This window comes from Vidua chalybeata, chromosome 9 (assembly GCF_026979565.1).
Source record: "Vidua chalybeata isolate OUT-0048 chromosome 9, bVidCha1 merged haplotype, whole genome shotgun sequence".
In the NCBI taxonomy this organism is placed as follows: Eukaryota; Metazoa; Chordata; class Aves; order Passeriformes; family Viduidae; genus Vidua; species Vidua chalybeata.
Genome location: NC_071538.1, coordinates 10,404,312 through 10,420,477, shown reverse-complemented (window position 1 = coordinate 10,420,477; position 16,166 = coordinate 10,404,312). Strand labels below are relative to the sequence as shown.

Here is a 16,166-nt window from a genome sequence, read left to right as displayed (position 1 = left end):
TACAGTCCCCTCCATTCCAGCATCGAGCCTGCCTTGCAAACTGGAAGTTCCTTTGAATTACGCTGGATTACAAACTGGAAGTTCCTTTTAATTTTGTTAGTAAGGAAAAGTTTAAGCAGATTTTAACAATGCCTTTCATTGTGTATAAAAGTCACTGTGGAAAATCTACAGAATACTAAAGACACCATGAGCCTTAAAAAAAAAGTGATGCAAGTTATCTTCTTCAAATAATTCATCCCAAGTTCATACACCTCAAGTAAAAGGGCACCAGCTATCAGCACTTAAAAATACTTTGAAAAACAGTTTGAAATACTTAAAAAGCTTTGAAATGAATTCTTTATTATTAAAAGAGCGCTTTCATACATCAAACAAATTAGCAAAGCCTTTTAAAAAAATACATTACACTATTTCCATTTTATCAATAATTAAAAAAATAACAATAGGTATTTAAAATATTTATACATATTAAAACCAATAAAATCTCTTGCTTTATTCCTCCCTGAGTGCATACATGACATCATCCTGGCTGAGGTTCAGTCGCACCCGCATGTGCAGATATTTATTGCTGGCCTCCACCAGCAAGAGCCTGCAGGCACCAAGCCTTGAACAAATTGCCATGATTTCTGACACCGTAGGGCTCTGCAGGCCTTCCACCCTGCACAAGGCCACGTAGTGGTGGTAGATCTGTTGAAAAAGAGAAGAAGGACACAGGTTTTGTTTACTGCCTGCTGCAACTGAGTGACAAGGTGACATAGTGAGAAGCTGCCTTCCCCCCACATCCATGGGAGGGGACATAAAATAGCTCCAGCCTGTTTAGATTCTGTAATTCTATATAAAAATGTTTAGAACTACATCTTTGTATAAGTAATAACATTTAGCTTCCACACTACTCATGACTACTCCAGAGTCTTCACAGCTCTGCTGGCACCCAGTCTTTTATGGTTCTACTAAGAAAACAAAGCTACCAGTGACATATCTGCCTCTAGGAAGAAAAACAGTGATGCACAAGTTGGAATCAGCTTTCAGTTTTCCTTCTTGGACTGTTGCCTGATAATTTCAGCTTCTCTTTGATTCTTCCTGTTATAAAGCATATTAGGGTAGAAGCATGAGCTGTTTTAACACGCAGGCCAAAAAAAAAATAAACCCACCTTGTGATCCAGTAACTAAAAAGCCCCATACCTGTTGAACTGTTGCCTCCTCAACTCCTGCCCTGTGAAACTCTGCCAAAATTGCTCTCAAAAATATTTGTTCATGTAACGAAGCATTCCTGAGTCAAAAAACAAAACAGACAAAAATCCATTTGTGAAGCTCAGAACCCATGAAACATCAGGAGAAGTCTGGAAGGGAAATTGCTTGGGAGCTACATATTTAAGCACAGGGGGGGCAGTTTATGTCAAAAGTGGCCACTGTATCACAGCCTGAAACTCTGGCATCATCATTTTTGTTTTTGAAAAGCTAGTGCTGTGAAAGGGACACAAAAGCAAAGGGAATATCTTTACCTGATTGCATTGACATATGGTGATGAGAACATTTCATCTATGGCTTCAGTCACGTGGGCCATCCTGACAATCTCCGGGGTTCTCTTCTGCCTGGCGAACTCGCAGATCTCCGTGGCCCTTCTGCAGATATCCAGGCACCGCCGGGCATCCCCGGACAGCGCTGCCACCTGCAAGGGAATGGGACAAGTTTGTGACAACATTTCCAAACAGCTGGGGACAGAGTTTAGCAAGAATCAACAGACAAACTAACCCCAAACACCCTGAGCACCCAGGGGGAGAGCAACGCATCTCTGGACGATCTTACTACAATCCCAGATCCTGAACAACTAAGCTTACTGACCAAAACCCACAGAAGCAACTCTCCACATCTCCCACACCCCCATACTGATCTGGTCATCATAAATTAAAGGCTGAACTTTTTTTCTATAACACAGAGGTTAAAAAAAAATTAAAGGTGAGCAGTTCACTTCAACACCAAAAGCTCTCAGAAGTATCAGTTTAATTATCAGTGAAGACCTTTACTATAATCCAGGCTCATGAAAAAGGAAAAAGAAAAGGGAGGGTGACTATGACACAAAAAACCTCAGTTTTTCTATATTCATTCAAATACTGATTTTAAGAGTACACTAATAATTTAAGAAAGTCTCAAAGAAAGATCCAGGATAGTCGATTTACTGTTACAAGTGCCTGAAAATTTTTAGGTGTCTGAAATTTCTGACATTAAATACTTGTTAAAACCCCAGTTGTACTTTACAGTTTTAATAAAGGTATGAACATTCAACACACACAGTACTGGCCTAGTTTTCCCAGTATTATGCTGGTAATATACAAAAGCCCTAGAACCCAGCTGGGGCCAAGAATGAGAAACCCCACAGAAAATCTAATTGCAAGGTATATGTCTGTATTTCTGAAGAAAACTCATACTAGAAAAACACTGCAATTACTCCCTCTGCAAAGCCTCACTATTGTTCTTACAGAGAGGTGTCTCCTTCACAACAAAACACATGCTTGTATTTACTTTTAACATATTTATGAGCACTCTTTTTAATTCTACAATGATGTAGGATGTTTTGACATAATTTTAATAGATTACTTTAATATAGAGCTGCTAATTTAACACATTATCAGTGCACATATCTCAAATTGAGAAGCTGCTGATCCCCAATGCATTACTTATGTTTTGTACCAACTGAGTATTAAGACTTGCAAACAGAACACGTATTATCTATTATAACAGGGCACTGAACATCTTGAGAAATAAAATTTGTAAGGCTATTTCCACTGCCACTGGCATGTTATCTTTTTCAGGATTCTCCAGTGACTCACATTATGCTAAACAGTGGAGACAGTTGACATCTTATCATCACGACTCTTGTCATGCCTTCAGCTGCTGGAATATGCTGCTGCCTTCTCAGAGTAGGCGGAAAAAGCAAGGACACTGCTCTAGCAATGTCTTCTGAGAAAATACCCTGGATAATATATGACCTAATTGTGCCCCAATACTTGCCTCCAATACAGAACACAGCCACAGAACCAGGTCTAACAGCTGTTACAAAACTCTCCCTGCTGTCCCCACACTTTTCACCCGGTGCAACATGAAGGACATTTTTCTGCTCTGTACTCACCTTTCTGGAAACCAGCTGAACTGCATCCTCTTCAAATGCCTTCACACCCTTCAGCCTGGATGAAACTATTTGCTGTAACTGTTTGTAGGTGTAGGGCTGAAAGGACATTCTGGTGAGGCCCTACAACAAATGACACAACACAGTGAGAAGTGTTTGTGGGTCTGGAAAAGTCTCAACTGCTGAAGCATGGCCTGTGTGGTTACTTTCACTTTTTCTGGTAGGAGCCATCAGTCTTTCACATCCTTTCCCTCCTAGTGACACACTTTAATCAATCACATTTTTGAAACAAATGAAGAAATCCACAAAACTGTGACTCAGTGAGGACCACTGGTTGGATCTCCCCACTGAAAGGCCCGAGGAACAAGTGAAGCTGCTATCAGAATTCATATTTCTCTTATAAAAAACTTTTAAACAAATCAGAGCTCCCCAATTCCCCAATACAAAAATATCTTGATTACATCTGTCTACATGTTACTTTTTAATACAATAACAGCAGCAGCTGTGGAAAAACATTAATGTCTCTTTTAGCTAATCTGTATACGTGTGTGTTGACTTCAAGTTAGCCATCAGCCAAGAATTAAAACCTTCTTCTGGCTCAAGCCATTAAGAACTGCCCTCAGATGAGAAGAATCGATGTTACAGATGGTGCACTGCCTTTCATCCCTCAGGAGACCCGAGTTTTCAATTTCTTATGCAAAACTTCTCTTGTGACTATATGGACTCAGCTGATCTGCAGTGGGTTCAGTGGGTGGGGGAAAGCAATTCACACCCTGTGGAGCTGTTTTGAGTCATGGAAGGATAGAGGCACAGAGCACTGTTTTTGCAAATCACTTTTCAGAGCCATGGTGAGATGACCTAAGAAAATATATTCAAAACAAGTGTAGAGTGCATCCAATTTTCTTTGTTGGATAACTTTATATAATCTACCAACTGATAATGGCAAACAGAGAAGTAGGTGCCTGGAATGAAAGGGGGAAAAGGAAGGAAAACCAGAAAAGAACTCTTCTGAACTTTAGAGTAAGCAGCTTAACCATGAAGCACAGCATTTGATTATCCAGATCTTAATATATTTTAAAAGGCATCCATATATTTCATTCTTACAAGAACATAGTGTACGTACACAGCATAATACCACCTGATTAGCAAACAGGCTCCTGAACTTAGATTTATATGTTCATTATCAGTCCTCTGGAGAGGGAATTAGAAAAAACATTGTTCAGCTTCTGATATAACCAATCCTACTTTTCTCCTGGATTGCTATTGATTGCATCCAGCATTTAATCTGTTCTCCTTTTAGGGCACAGCAAGAGAACTGCTAGAACATACCAGCCTGCTTGCTACTCTGTTCATCATGATTCTCTCTGGCAGGTCCATGGTGTTGGCAATGGCCAGGATGATTAGCTTGGAGTGCTTTTGGGTTGGCCAGTCAAATAAGTTGTACATCACATTCTGCTTCCGGGTCCACAGCAGATCAAGCTGCAGAGATAAAAAGATAAGAATCAGACTGGAATAAGGAAATGGCCTCTTATTTACTATACCTGATGGGGGTTTGAGAACCAGCTCTGCCACGGAAGATTTCTCACCTGATTCTGAACAAGCTGTCTCTGTTGCCTTTCCTTTATTCATCTACTAATAGGACTGCATTTGCTGAATTAGGGCTCTAGTCTCTTTTGGAAAAGCACAGTCCTACTGGATGTTTCAAGTGTAAATGTTAAACAGCTGGAGTTTTAAAACACTACTGTGATACTAATACTACATCTAACAAGATTCCAAGACCCTCCAAGTGAGAACCTGAATTAGCTTAAAGCTAAAATAAGAGTGCATATGATTATTACTGAACATTTTTCAAAACTGGGTGTGACTTATTTCTCTGTGAGTTTTCCCACTGGAAAAGCAGCAGCTTCCAGACAAAATACAATTGAATCCTCTGGTGTTAGAATTGACAAACAACTTATTCCATGTCTTGGAATAACAAAACATAAAACCAATATGAAATCCAAGGCAGAGAACATCATGGCAACAGGATACTCAGCCTTTTTAGGAAACTGATTTTAAATAGGTAAGAGGAGCTACTTGCATCTCCTCTCTCCTAAGTCTATTCCTGTTACATCACATGTGATACACTCAAAGCACGCATAATTTTCCATCCACACTCAGTGGATGAAGAAAAAAATCACTTCTTACAATCCTTCGAGGAAAGAAAACAAAGGATTCTCTGTCTCACCTCATCCACTATCAGCACTGTGGGCTTCCTCTTTGGTCCAGGTGTACTGAACAGCTTTGCCAGCAGTACTGCAGCATGGGTTGCTGTCACCTTCTGACCTGTCAAGAACTGCACAAAGATTGAACAAATATTGCAGGTTAATCACACCAAACCCTGGAAATACAAACTTTCACTCCTTAACAATCAACACCAAGTACCTGGATTATTTTTTCCAAAGGGGAATAAAAAAACAAAGCTCATAAGACACTCTGGTCTACCAAGAATTGCCCATAAAGGAGAAGAGAAACAAAAAAAAAATGCATAGCTAAAAAGAAAGGCCCACAGAATTCTCTGCAATCTGTCTTAGAATCACTAAGAAATCCTGAACCCACCCAGTCTAGAGGGCTCTAAACCCAGCATATCTCCAGGGTATCTCTGAATACACACACCTACTGAAAACCTAAGTCAGCTGAGAAGAATAGCCTGACTTGAGTAATCCTGGACTGCTCTTAAAATTCTAATGAATCATCAGCAGGATCTATAATTAAATTTAGTCAACTGTGAACTAAAAAAATATCTGCAATACCTTTTGCAACTATGTGGCAGAACAGATCAGCTGACTGTATATTACCTCTTCCCTTGCAAATTATTACCTTTTCCCAAAAATCAAAGCGTGACATTTCAAAATTACACTGCAGATGCTGAATCAATTGTTCATCATAGGGCAAAGTCCAGCAATAAAGCCAAACGGAGACTGCATTTGAAAACTGTATTTCCTTTCTAAAATCCCTTATAAACCTAAGATTTGATAATTACTAAATGAGCCAGAGCACAAGATTAATGTGTAACCTCTACTTGTTTCATGTTTCCAATTCAGTCAGGACAGTCCAAATCAGTCACAGAAAGAGCTGAATCCCAGAGAACCCTGATTCTACAGCTCTGGAGCTGAGTATCCAATATACCAAAGAGCTGAGTTGCTGTGGTGGAAATGGGCTCTTAACTGTACCCAGGTATTTAACCTTATCTCTTCCATCTGTCCAGGGCTTCCAGTACCTGTCCCATCTCTAAACCTTCCTACAGCGGTGAGGTAACTGCAGAAGGGAAGAATATGCTTCAGTCATGCAAAGAAACATCAGCAAACTGGATCAGGACCTGCAGCAATCGGGAGAGCAGCAGCAGCCTAGCTCTTATTAAGGGTTCTTTGACAGTAGCTGAGGCAGAAGGAATTGGAGAAGTACATGGTTCATGTGACTTTGTACTCCCCTAAAGGATATTTCACTGGGCTGCCTAAGAGTTCAGAACTAGTAGGGGGCAGCAGATTGTACTTCCAAAGGCCTATTCTTTATTCATTTTTAGATTTTATGCTGAATGGGATAGGAACAAAGGATGTTAAAATACATTCACACTACCATGAAATAAGGTAATTGTCAGGAAGCCACTCACTATGCTAAAGAAACAAGAGGCCTGGCCTCGGCAAATGCCTGAGCAAGACACTGTCTAAGCTGAGTCTGAGGAAAGGATGCAACTATGCAAATTTAACTCCCAGGTATGAGGACTGGGACACTAGAGCATTAATGTATGCCACTCCCTGCTCAGAAAGATGATGTCAAACTTAAATAAATGGAGCAGAAGTTTATATGAAAATGGAACTGATGCTTCAGGAAACCCTTTAGTTTCCAGGTCACTGGCTTAAAGTTAGCCTAGACTGAGAAAGCTTTTGAGCAGTTAATGTCTAATGCCTACTGGGTGATCTTAATCCTGTCCTCAGAAGATTAATTCCCACCCATACAACACAAGCACAGTCAGTAGTCCCAGATGGATACTGCAGACTGGTTTGTCATGGATATCAGAAATACACTTTGCTGACAGAGATGGCCTCTCTTTAGCTATTATGACTGACCAATTAACCATTAAGACCCCCTCAGTAATTATTCTACTGCTACACTGACTTTCAGAGTTGTCACCTTAGTAGCTGTTTAAGCAGATGTGCTGAAAGTTACACCATAAGAAAATATAAAAAGCTGGTTTTGATTTTTTTTAGATGAGTAGATGCAATAAACCAGGCTATTTCTCAGCCACTACCCTTATGCAGCAGAAAGCAAAACAATTCAAGAAGTTGGCTAAGGCCTTAAGTTAATTATTTTCTAACTTGCTCTAAGATAAAAGCACACAGTCTCTTGGAGGGACTGGGAAGTACTGATAAGTGCCCTGAACACTGTAACTTGTCAAGGATCTGATGGGAAAGTGTAAGATCTCTTCTTTCAAACCCAGAAGCCACTGAAAATGCTTTACTTACCTCTAATATCTGCACATAGGCTTGATGAGGGTCTGTCAGCTTCATGCCATTGATCTCCACAAACTGGAATGGTGGCAGCTCCTCATTTTCTGCAGCTTGCTGAAGACACCGAATTACTTCATGAACAGTTGCAGTTTTACCTGTTCCAGGCACTCCAGAAATGTACATGCACCTACAAAAGGAGAGCACCTCTTCAGCAGCCTGAGCAGAATGGTAACTCTTGGGATTAATGACCTGGAATTCCTGACCTCTGACACCAGTCATGAATACTGACTCTTCAGGCAACTGCCTACATCTTACTTTATTTGCAAGCTGGGACACAAGGTGTGATCCTCCACACCTTGGAGGATCATGAGGATTTTTATTATTACTGGAGCAATTAACAACCTAAAACATTTTATAAATGTAATTTACCTTTTTTAAAAAATAAAAAGAAATAGTTTTCCAGACTTCTAAAACTGACCAGTTATAATTTGGTCTTTATTTTGGATCTGTAGAATAAAGAAGACCACATTATTTCTACACACAACACCACTTAAGGAAGAAAAATACCAGGAAAATTGAATGAGGAACTTTAAATGATGATAACTTTTTAAATATTAAGTAATAAATACAAAGTAAAAATATATAATCTGACTGCTGTTATGCCACAAGCAATGTGATCTTTGTCACAGTCTTGCCAAACTCACCCTCCTGTACCATCAATAAGTTTGCTTTCCACAAAGTTATAGATATCCTGGAATTCTTCCTCACGACAAGGCAGAGATTCTGGGATAGCAGAAACATGCAGTCTTTGGATTAAAACAGAAAAGAAAACGAAAATTAAAATTAAAATTGCTGTTCTCTCTGAAGAACTGGTGCAAACAAACAGGCAGATGCTTACCTTCCTCCCATGTGGAGTTTTCCAAATCTCTCTTACATACTTTAAAGTCTGAGCATCAATGTCAAGTATCCCAAAAGAAACAGTCTAGTCTCTTTCTATGTGCTCTTAATTTATGCAGCAATAAAGATCCATCTGTTTTAATTCACAAACTACTTGTAAGTCAGTGCAGAGGCAGGATAAAACAGGAGAGACTGCTTATAGAAAACAGAACTAAAACCCAGTTTGAAAGACAGTCAGTCCTGAATGCCTTTTTTTTCCCACTGTGAAGATCTACAGTGATACCTGTAAAGATTTTTCATGCACCAAGAGGAGACAAATATTGTACCTTTACAATCTAAAGCTAATCAAAGAGGATCTTTGTTTCTCTTATGTTGCACAGAATAAAGCTACCTAATTCTGAAGAACTTAGCATGGACTGGTTACAGTAACTTGAAATGGCTAAAGTAGTATTGTAAATACTACCATTATTTGTAAATCTAATATTGTACTGTACATTATTAAATACTCTTCTTGGATCAGAACACCATGCATTTTTACCTATTTTATTCTAAATGGTAAAGATGACATTCCCCATTTCAGCACAGCCTACTGCTCTGCACACCTGATGCAAAATAAAGATTATTCTCCTGAGCAGGGGTTACCTTAATCTGGCTTCTTCCAGTACACTGGCTGGTTCCTGGGCTGCCTGGACGCGCCTGGGAATTTCTGGAGTTACATTCCGGGGTGTCCGGGGTGTTCTGGGTGTTCCCTGTAAAGGCTGCAAAGAGAAATTACAACCTCAAGCAGATTTTCTACAAACAGCAATTTCTGTTGAGAACAAATCATTGATGTGAGTTTCCCAAACATTACTCATTACAGAGCACAAAATGAACTGAAAAGCAGTATTTACACAGGGAATTACCAAACAAGCCTTATGGTGTTTCATTCCTAAGAGAAAAAGGAAACTGGAAAGGGCGTGGTGACAGTTACACCTTTTAATTGTCTGAAGAATTTTTGACTTGTTAATCCTTTTCTGAAGTGCTGTATAACAGAATGATCTGGTTCTTAAGAAACAGCATCCAAGGCAGTAATTTCCCTGTTTAGGCTACAGCTTTCTGATCAATATTGTAACAATAGTTACATTATGCAAATGGTTTATATATTTTCATAACCTACTCCTATCAAAGATTAAATTAATCCAGATAATGCTTCACTAAAAGCTAAGGGGTTCAGATACTTTACTCTGGTACACAGGCATCAAGCATTCAAATGACTTGCTTAGAAATAATAAAATTCTTTTATGTGGAACCTTACAGTTTTCTTCAGTGTCTTTGCAGGAGTGTGAACTGCTGATTTCCTTGAAGATTTTGGGGTGCTGAATATTCTGCTAGATTTAGTTTTTTTTCCTGGTGTATAGGGCATATCATCATCCTCCTCTTCCTCACTACTTGAAGAGTAGGAACTGTCAGAGCTAGACAGAAAATCTTCCTGGTCCAACATGCTATGAGAAACAGAAATTATTTAAGCTTTAAAAAAAATACATACATAAGTCTGCACATAACAGAGCAACATTTGTACACTTTCAGCTTTTTCTGGAGTTCTTGTAATCAGCAAGCCAAAACATTTTCCACTTCAGCTGCTAATTTTCCATGGCTTTTTAACAGACTGGTTTAAAGGAAGTCGGTTTTCTGAAGAACACCATGAGTCAGCTTTATGTTTCTGAACACAAACCAGTTTTCACTCAAGCTGCAATTAAGCTGTGCTTCTAGAACCACTTGCATTTCAATATTAATCCAGACAAGCTCTCAAGGCTTCAAGCTCTCAAGGCTTGCAGCTCTCAACAGCAATCTGAACAGGAGATCATGGCTGCAGGGTTTACCTGATCTGCTCTGCAATGAGATCATTGGTTTTCTGTGCACATGTTCTGCGAGAACGAGGGGTCAGCACAGGGATCTGGCTGCTTGGTTTCTGATATCCAACTAAACTGGAAAGAAAGAAAACAAAGCTGGTTGTATTCCCTCTCTTTGCATCACACTTGTAAAGACACAGAGAAGGCCTTTCAAACTTCAGGCTCAATTGTTACCACTGTCCATCCAGCATGAATTCTTATTTGTTATTTAGAGATTGGCTATGGCATGGATGCTGGCAGCACAATTTCCCCCCTCCTGCACTGTGTCTTCAATACATCTTTGCAAAGGAAAACAAAATATTTGCTGTATTTTGCACTGCCAAACTGAAGGGACAGGGGCTCAGAACAGCTGTAGTTTTTTCTTATTGAGAGGTGGGTTTTTTTTGCCTATTTTTTAAAAAGAAAGATAAGAAAAATACTATTCCCTTTGGGCATCTCTTTGATTTGCCCTTTGGAATGTATTTGTCTCTTTGTGTTTTGATATTCCTGGGTTGTCTTCCTGGGTCCTTCTTCATCCCTGCCACTGAAACATTTTACTGTTACTACACAACTTTCCTATTGGTTCCAAGTAAAAAATAAGATGAATTACAGATGCTTTTGTTATTTGTTGACAATTCTTAGAAATTTTTTTTAAGATCTATAAATGCCACTACCTTATCAATGAAAGGTAAATATTTTCATGCTATATATAATTAGTGACAAAAAAAAGGTGGAAATTCCATTGTTGCATCCACATCTTTACTCTTTGAAAGGAGGAAAAGGACTGGTTTCTGGCTTCTTGCAACATTTTGCACAAGAAAAGTCTGTTCCATTCTTTTCCTCCCTCACCTTATGCCATTTTTCAAGACTGTGTGAAGATATACTTGAAGAGTTGTGCTTTTTGAGCTTAAATTTCTTTCCTACATAAAAAATAGCATGGAAGTATACATATAATTCTCATGAGAACTCTCCTGAGGCAAATCAAACCACTTTCTACAGTCGAGCATCCCTCAACACTTGTCACAAGTCGGGCACATCTGAGCCTTGATTATGGCGTGCAGGGAAATCAATTTTCATCCATGTTGATAGGTACAATCATCACAAGAACAACCATCAACATGGCTTCAGTTTCCTTTCATATCATCCTACCATTCCCATTTCCAACATGATCTCTCTGCTCTTAGGACCATGAACTGCTTTTCCATCTGGAAAGTCAAGTCCTCTTTGGATCTCCTTGATCACTCGTTCAGCTCCAAGTAACATTTCCTAATGCTTCATCACAGTGCACTTGTCACTGCTGAGGCTCTCCCCCTTCTCTCCTTGTTCTCAACAGGCAAAACATGGCACATGCAGAGACTTCACCTACTTTTCTCTCCTTCCATAAATGTGTTTTAAGAGAGCTTCATACAAATAAAAATCCCGTACAAAAACAATGATAAACATGCTATCACTTACGATAGAATGTCATCTTTCTCATGAAGATTCTTGTCTTTTTCACTGAAATCTTTGACCTTAGTGTAGGGAGAGAATTGCATGGCGTCACTGAACCTCTGACGCTCCTCTGCAGTCTCAGGTGTTGACTTGGACTTATCATTGCTGCAGGGGATCTTTGGTGGTGAGCCTAAAATTTCACTTGTGAATTTCACTTTCCTTTTAGAGCCCGATGGCTCTAATGGTGCTATGGCATCACAGTCATCATCCAAAAGACCCAAAACTTCACATCCCAGCAGCCTGCCTTTGGATCTTGTGGGACCTCGAAATGAAAAGCAAAATTAACTTTGGTAAGGCTTCAATATGGCTGGTTTGGTTAACTTTCAGAAGACATGATACAGCTGGCTGTTGTTTAAATGAAAGCAAATGAACACTGCACTCCAGGAACAAGAAACTGGATCACTAGAAGGCACTTCCTCGAAAATATTACTAAACAGAAGGAAGACAAACAGATTATGTCAGTTTTCTAACCCACCACGACTTCCAACTTTAGTCTGGTCCCATGTTGAAAATACTGCATGTTCCACAGGATCAAATGTGCTTATTCAACCAGCTCAATGTAAACATTTTAGTACACAATTAGTCAGAAGATTAAAGAAAGTGGGACATTCTGTGGTCATGTGAGGCTGACTGGTGCCATTTCAGTCAACGAGCACTTTCATTTCATTTAGATTTATCAGATACAAATAAAGCACTTGCAGGAGCAGTAGAGTGCTTGAAACAACAGACAAGACAAACAAATGATGTGCCTACAAGGCTTGGGCTGATCCCAAAGCCTGAACAAGGCAGTTAAAAATACTGATGTTGAATATTGCAATAGCTTGAACTAGCCAAAAGGGAGAAGCACAAAACATATACAGAACTACTAAATGGACAGAATATTGTCATATACATACTGTTTAACTCCAGCTTCTTCCTTGCTGTTGGGGTTTTGATGTCATTATTAGCCACCCTTTGAGAATGCCTCTCCTTAGCAAGGGAAGACTTGGAAGTAGAATGTTTGGATTCTATTTCCATATCAGGGTTTTTTGATTTTGTGGCACTCCGAACAACACTCTCCGTCTCTCTTTTCACAGGTGTAAGGATGTCTGAAGGAATAAATGCTTTTGAAGAGTTTGTGATGACACCTCGTTTCTTGTTAGCTTCTTTCAGCTTAGAGAACGTGTCCGGGGACAAAACCTTAAAGCACTTCCCATCCCAAGACTGTCTGACATAGAAAGTTGGTTGCTTGTTTAATGTAATAATAGGCAGCTCCTCACCCAGATGTAGTGGTAATACCTGCAACAACAGGAAATATCAAAACACACATACATTAACGTTTACTGCTAATTTAGAATTCAGCTATTTGCTATTCACAGATCTTACTACTGCAACTCATGCAATCCTTAGTTTCTAATTACTACAGGGCTGCTGCTGTCACTTTCTTCCCTCGCTGTGCAGAAGGGTTGCAGTACATACCATGATGCTTTTAATAATGGTCTCTGCAGCTATATCGGTGTCATAGCCAAGAACTTGATCAAAAAACACCTCTTGGGCAGAAATCTCTCTTTTAAGCAGCTTCCGTTTGTTCTGAGGTATCTCCTCCAAATGACAGAACCACTGCACAACTGCACGTTTGTGCTGGGCACCTGCAACAAGGAGAGGAAGTCAGGGAACGTCAGAATTCTATTGTGAATAGTGCCAGACTTTAGCTGAAATGCCAGCAAGGGTAGAAATCCTCCCTGGACACATGTGAGAAAGCATCTGGTAAGAGATTGCAAGGCCCATTTTCTAAGCTAAATTGAAGTGTCTGAGTTGAGAATCTTAAGGGCTAAGGCAACACCTGCACAGGTCTCAATCCCAAGAATACCTGGAGACCACCAGTTCCCTATCACAAAGAGGTTCCTTATTTGCACAGATGTGATCTCCTCAAACCCTAACTAAAAGCAGTGACATAAAAGGAGAAGTGAGAAATTTCAGGACCTTATTTGTAGCTTTATTTGTAGTGCCATTGTACTTTCAGAAGCCAGAAACACATTTTTCACCATCTGACAAACCAGGGAATATTACTGATGAAATAGCTTGTTTTTGAAAAAGTTTCATGGGTTTCGCTACAGCATGAAAAGAATATTCAGCTGTGCTACAAAAAAGTGCATTAGAAAATAAAGAAAATGGAATTATGTGTGTTTATGTTTTAAAAAAGGTAAAGAAGATCAAAAACCCTCAAAGCATTATTATTACAGCATAAAAAAGAAAAAAAGCTGCTCAAAAGAATCAGATGTAGCTAATGAGTAGCTCCCAATTTAGACTCAGACAATTTTTGTATCACCCACTTCCCATGATTTATCTTTTCACATCTATCTCTGTATAAACAAGTAGTTCTAAATGGGACAGAAGTAACAAGTCCCATTTATTTAACCTTGTACCTTATTGTTAAATTGCCTGATGTCTAATGAGATGCAGTGTTCTTGCTCCATTTGGATTCTCCAATCTCTAAATAAAGCATGAGCTCACACTGCCTTCCTCAAGGACCACTGTTTTAAATTAGGCAATTACATTAAAAGACTGTAAAAATTATAATGTGCTTAAATTTCCATTTATGTATCAAATTTATCTGAAATTAGCCATCAGTCCCAAATATTTCGGGGAGCATGTGAATACAGATGCAAAACTTGATTTTCTTAATAAATTAGACCAGTGACATACTGTTAATACTAACTACATCCCCATGAAAAAGGTAACTTTAAAACATTTTAAAATTTCTCATGCAGAAGGTAGGTTTTTAGTTCTCTTACCATCTTCATATAAATCGATGAGCTGTGCCACATAAGGCTGATCTGCATTCACCCCTTCTACTAAAATAAAGTCACCAAGCTGTATACAGGTTTCTGTTTTGGTGCTTTCTGATGTAATAAGGATCCCCCTAGAAAGCAAATGACACAAGATTAAGAGAATTTCACAGTCTTCATAATTCACATATCATTAAGCCCTATGTCCTGTCAGCTTTACAGTTAGTTATGCCCCTTCTTGCAATGCTTACAACTTAATTCCCTGATTAGAAGGTTTCATATGTCGTTCAGTTAGTTAAAACTTATTCACAGATTTGGTTAAATCTTTTTGTTTACACAGTATACAGTTCATAATTCAAGAGCTTAATGCTTTTGTTACATCCATAGTGTCACAACAAAAAACTCAAAACCTTACTCGTATTGTCATGGACTGCCTTTAACCTAAACGATGTCAGAAAGGTAAAGAAACATCTATTAAGTTTCCCTTATAGCAAAATAGAAATAAATGTTATTTACTTGTACTGGGAAGTCCTCAGCTTTCTGTCTGAATTCAAGGGTTTTCCATACCAGGAGTAGGTAAGTTTGCTTTGCTGCCGGGTGTTCATGATTCCCAAGGAAAAGCTAAAACAAACAAACAAACACTTTTTTATTATTATTTAAAACCAAAAGAAGGAAAGATGGGAAGATACACAGAACTGCTATCAATTCTTTCAGCGTACATTAAGAACTGTGGTTGACACAGAGAAACCCACCTTCCCCAAAGCCCCAGACACCCCTCCCCGAGGGATGAGTTAAAAAGGAAGATATTTAGTAGTGACTTGTTTTTCAATTCCTTTTCCATTCCCCGCGGCTCCCCGGTCCCCACCGCCATGGCGGGGCCGGCTGCCCGCCCGCTGTGAGCTGGCTGAGATCGTCCCCGACGTTTCAATTTCGCTCAATTCTTCTGGTTTCGTTTTGGTTTTTAATTTTTTTTTTCCTTCTTTTTCCCCCTAAGTAAGAATTTTCGTCTGGAAAGTCAGAGAAAAGCCACAGAAAGCCCCCCAGCCGTTCACCGCCCCAGCCCGGGCGGCACATGGCGGCTGAGGGGCCGCCGTGCGCCCTCAGGGCGGGACACGCTGCGGGACACCGAGGGGCTTCGGCGGCACCGCAGAGCCACTGACCCCCCCACAGCCCCTCACACAGCCCCTGACCGGCCCGATCCCCTCACAGAGCGAGGGAGGCTGGAACAGACCACAGCGGTCTATCCGGTCCCACCTCCCCGCTCCAGCAGGGTCGTCCCAGAGGACATCACACAGGATCGCGTCCGGACCGCTCTGGCATATCTCTAGCGAGGGCGAGCGCCCAGCCTCGCCGGGCAGCGCGTCCCAGTGCGCGGCCACCACCCGCGCCAGGAGCGCTTTGCCCCCCGTGCCCGCTCACGGCCCCGGCTCACCGCGTCCCCTCAGCGCCGCGATGGAACTTCGCGCCAAAGCGCGCGCGGAGCCCCGCCCCCGGCGGCGCGCGCGCACGGGGCGGGCGGAGGCGCGGCCCCGCC

At 40.4% G+C, this 16,166-nt stretch overlaps 1 protein-coding gene across 2 annotated transcripts; it reads right to left on the bottom strand.

Annotated features, from left to right (window-relative positions):
• Nucleotides 1-318: 318 nt before the first annotated feature.
• On the bottom strand, nucleotides 319-16,115 carry ORC1 (origin recognition complex subunit 1). 2 transcript variants are annotated; one of them, XM_053950315.1, is made up of 17 exons: nucleotides 16,065-16,115; nucleotides 15,149-15,253; nucleotides 14,639-14,766; nucleotides 13,323-13,492; nucleotides 12,761-13,142; nucleotides 11,829-12,126; nucleotides 10,365-10,469; nucleotides 9,800-9,986; nucleotides 9,148-9,263; nucleotides 8,313-8,414; nucleotides 7,624-7,795; nucleotides 5,349-5,456; nucleotides 4,451-4,600; nucleotides 3,125-3,244; nucleotides 1,500-1,666; nucleotides 1,180-1,267; nucleotides 319-684 (listed from the first exon to the last, which is right to left on the bottom strand). In XM_053950315.1, exons 2-17 carry the CDS (start codon nucleotides 15,235-15,237, stop codon nucleotides 490-492), a joined length of 2,577 nt encoding a protein of 858 aa, XP_053806290.1. In that variant the 5' UTR covers nucleotides 15,238-15,253; nucleotides 16,065-16,115; the 3' UTR covers nucleotides 319-489. The 2 variants fall into 2 exon arrangements, with proteins under 2 accessions (XP_053806290.1, XP_053806291.1); XM_053950316.1 differs by lacking the exon at nucleotides 16,065-16,115 and adding an exon at nucleotides 15,887-15,977.
• Between the last annotated feature and the right edge of the window lie 51 nt (nucleotides 16,116-16,166).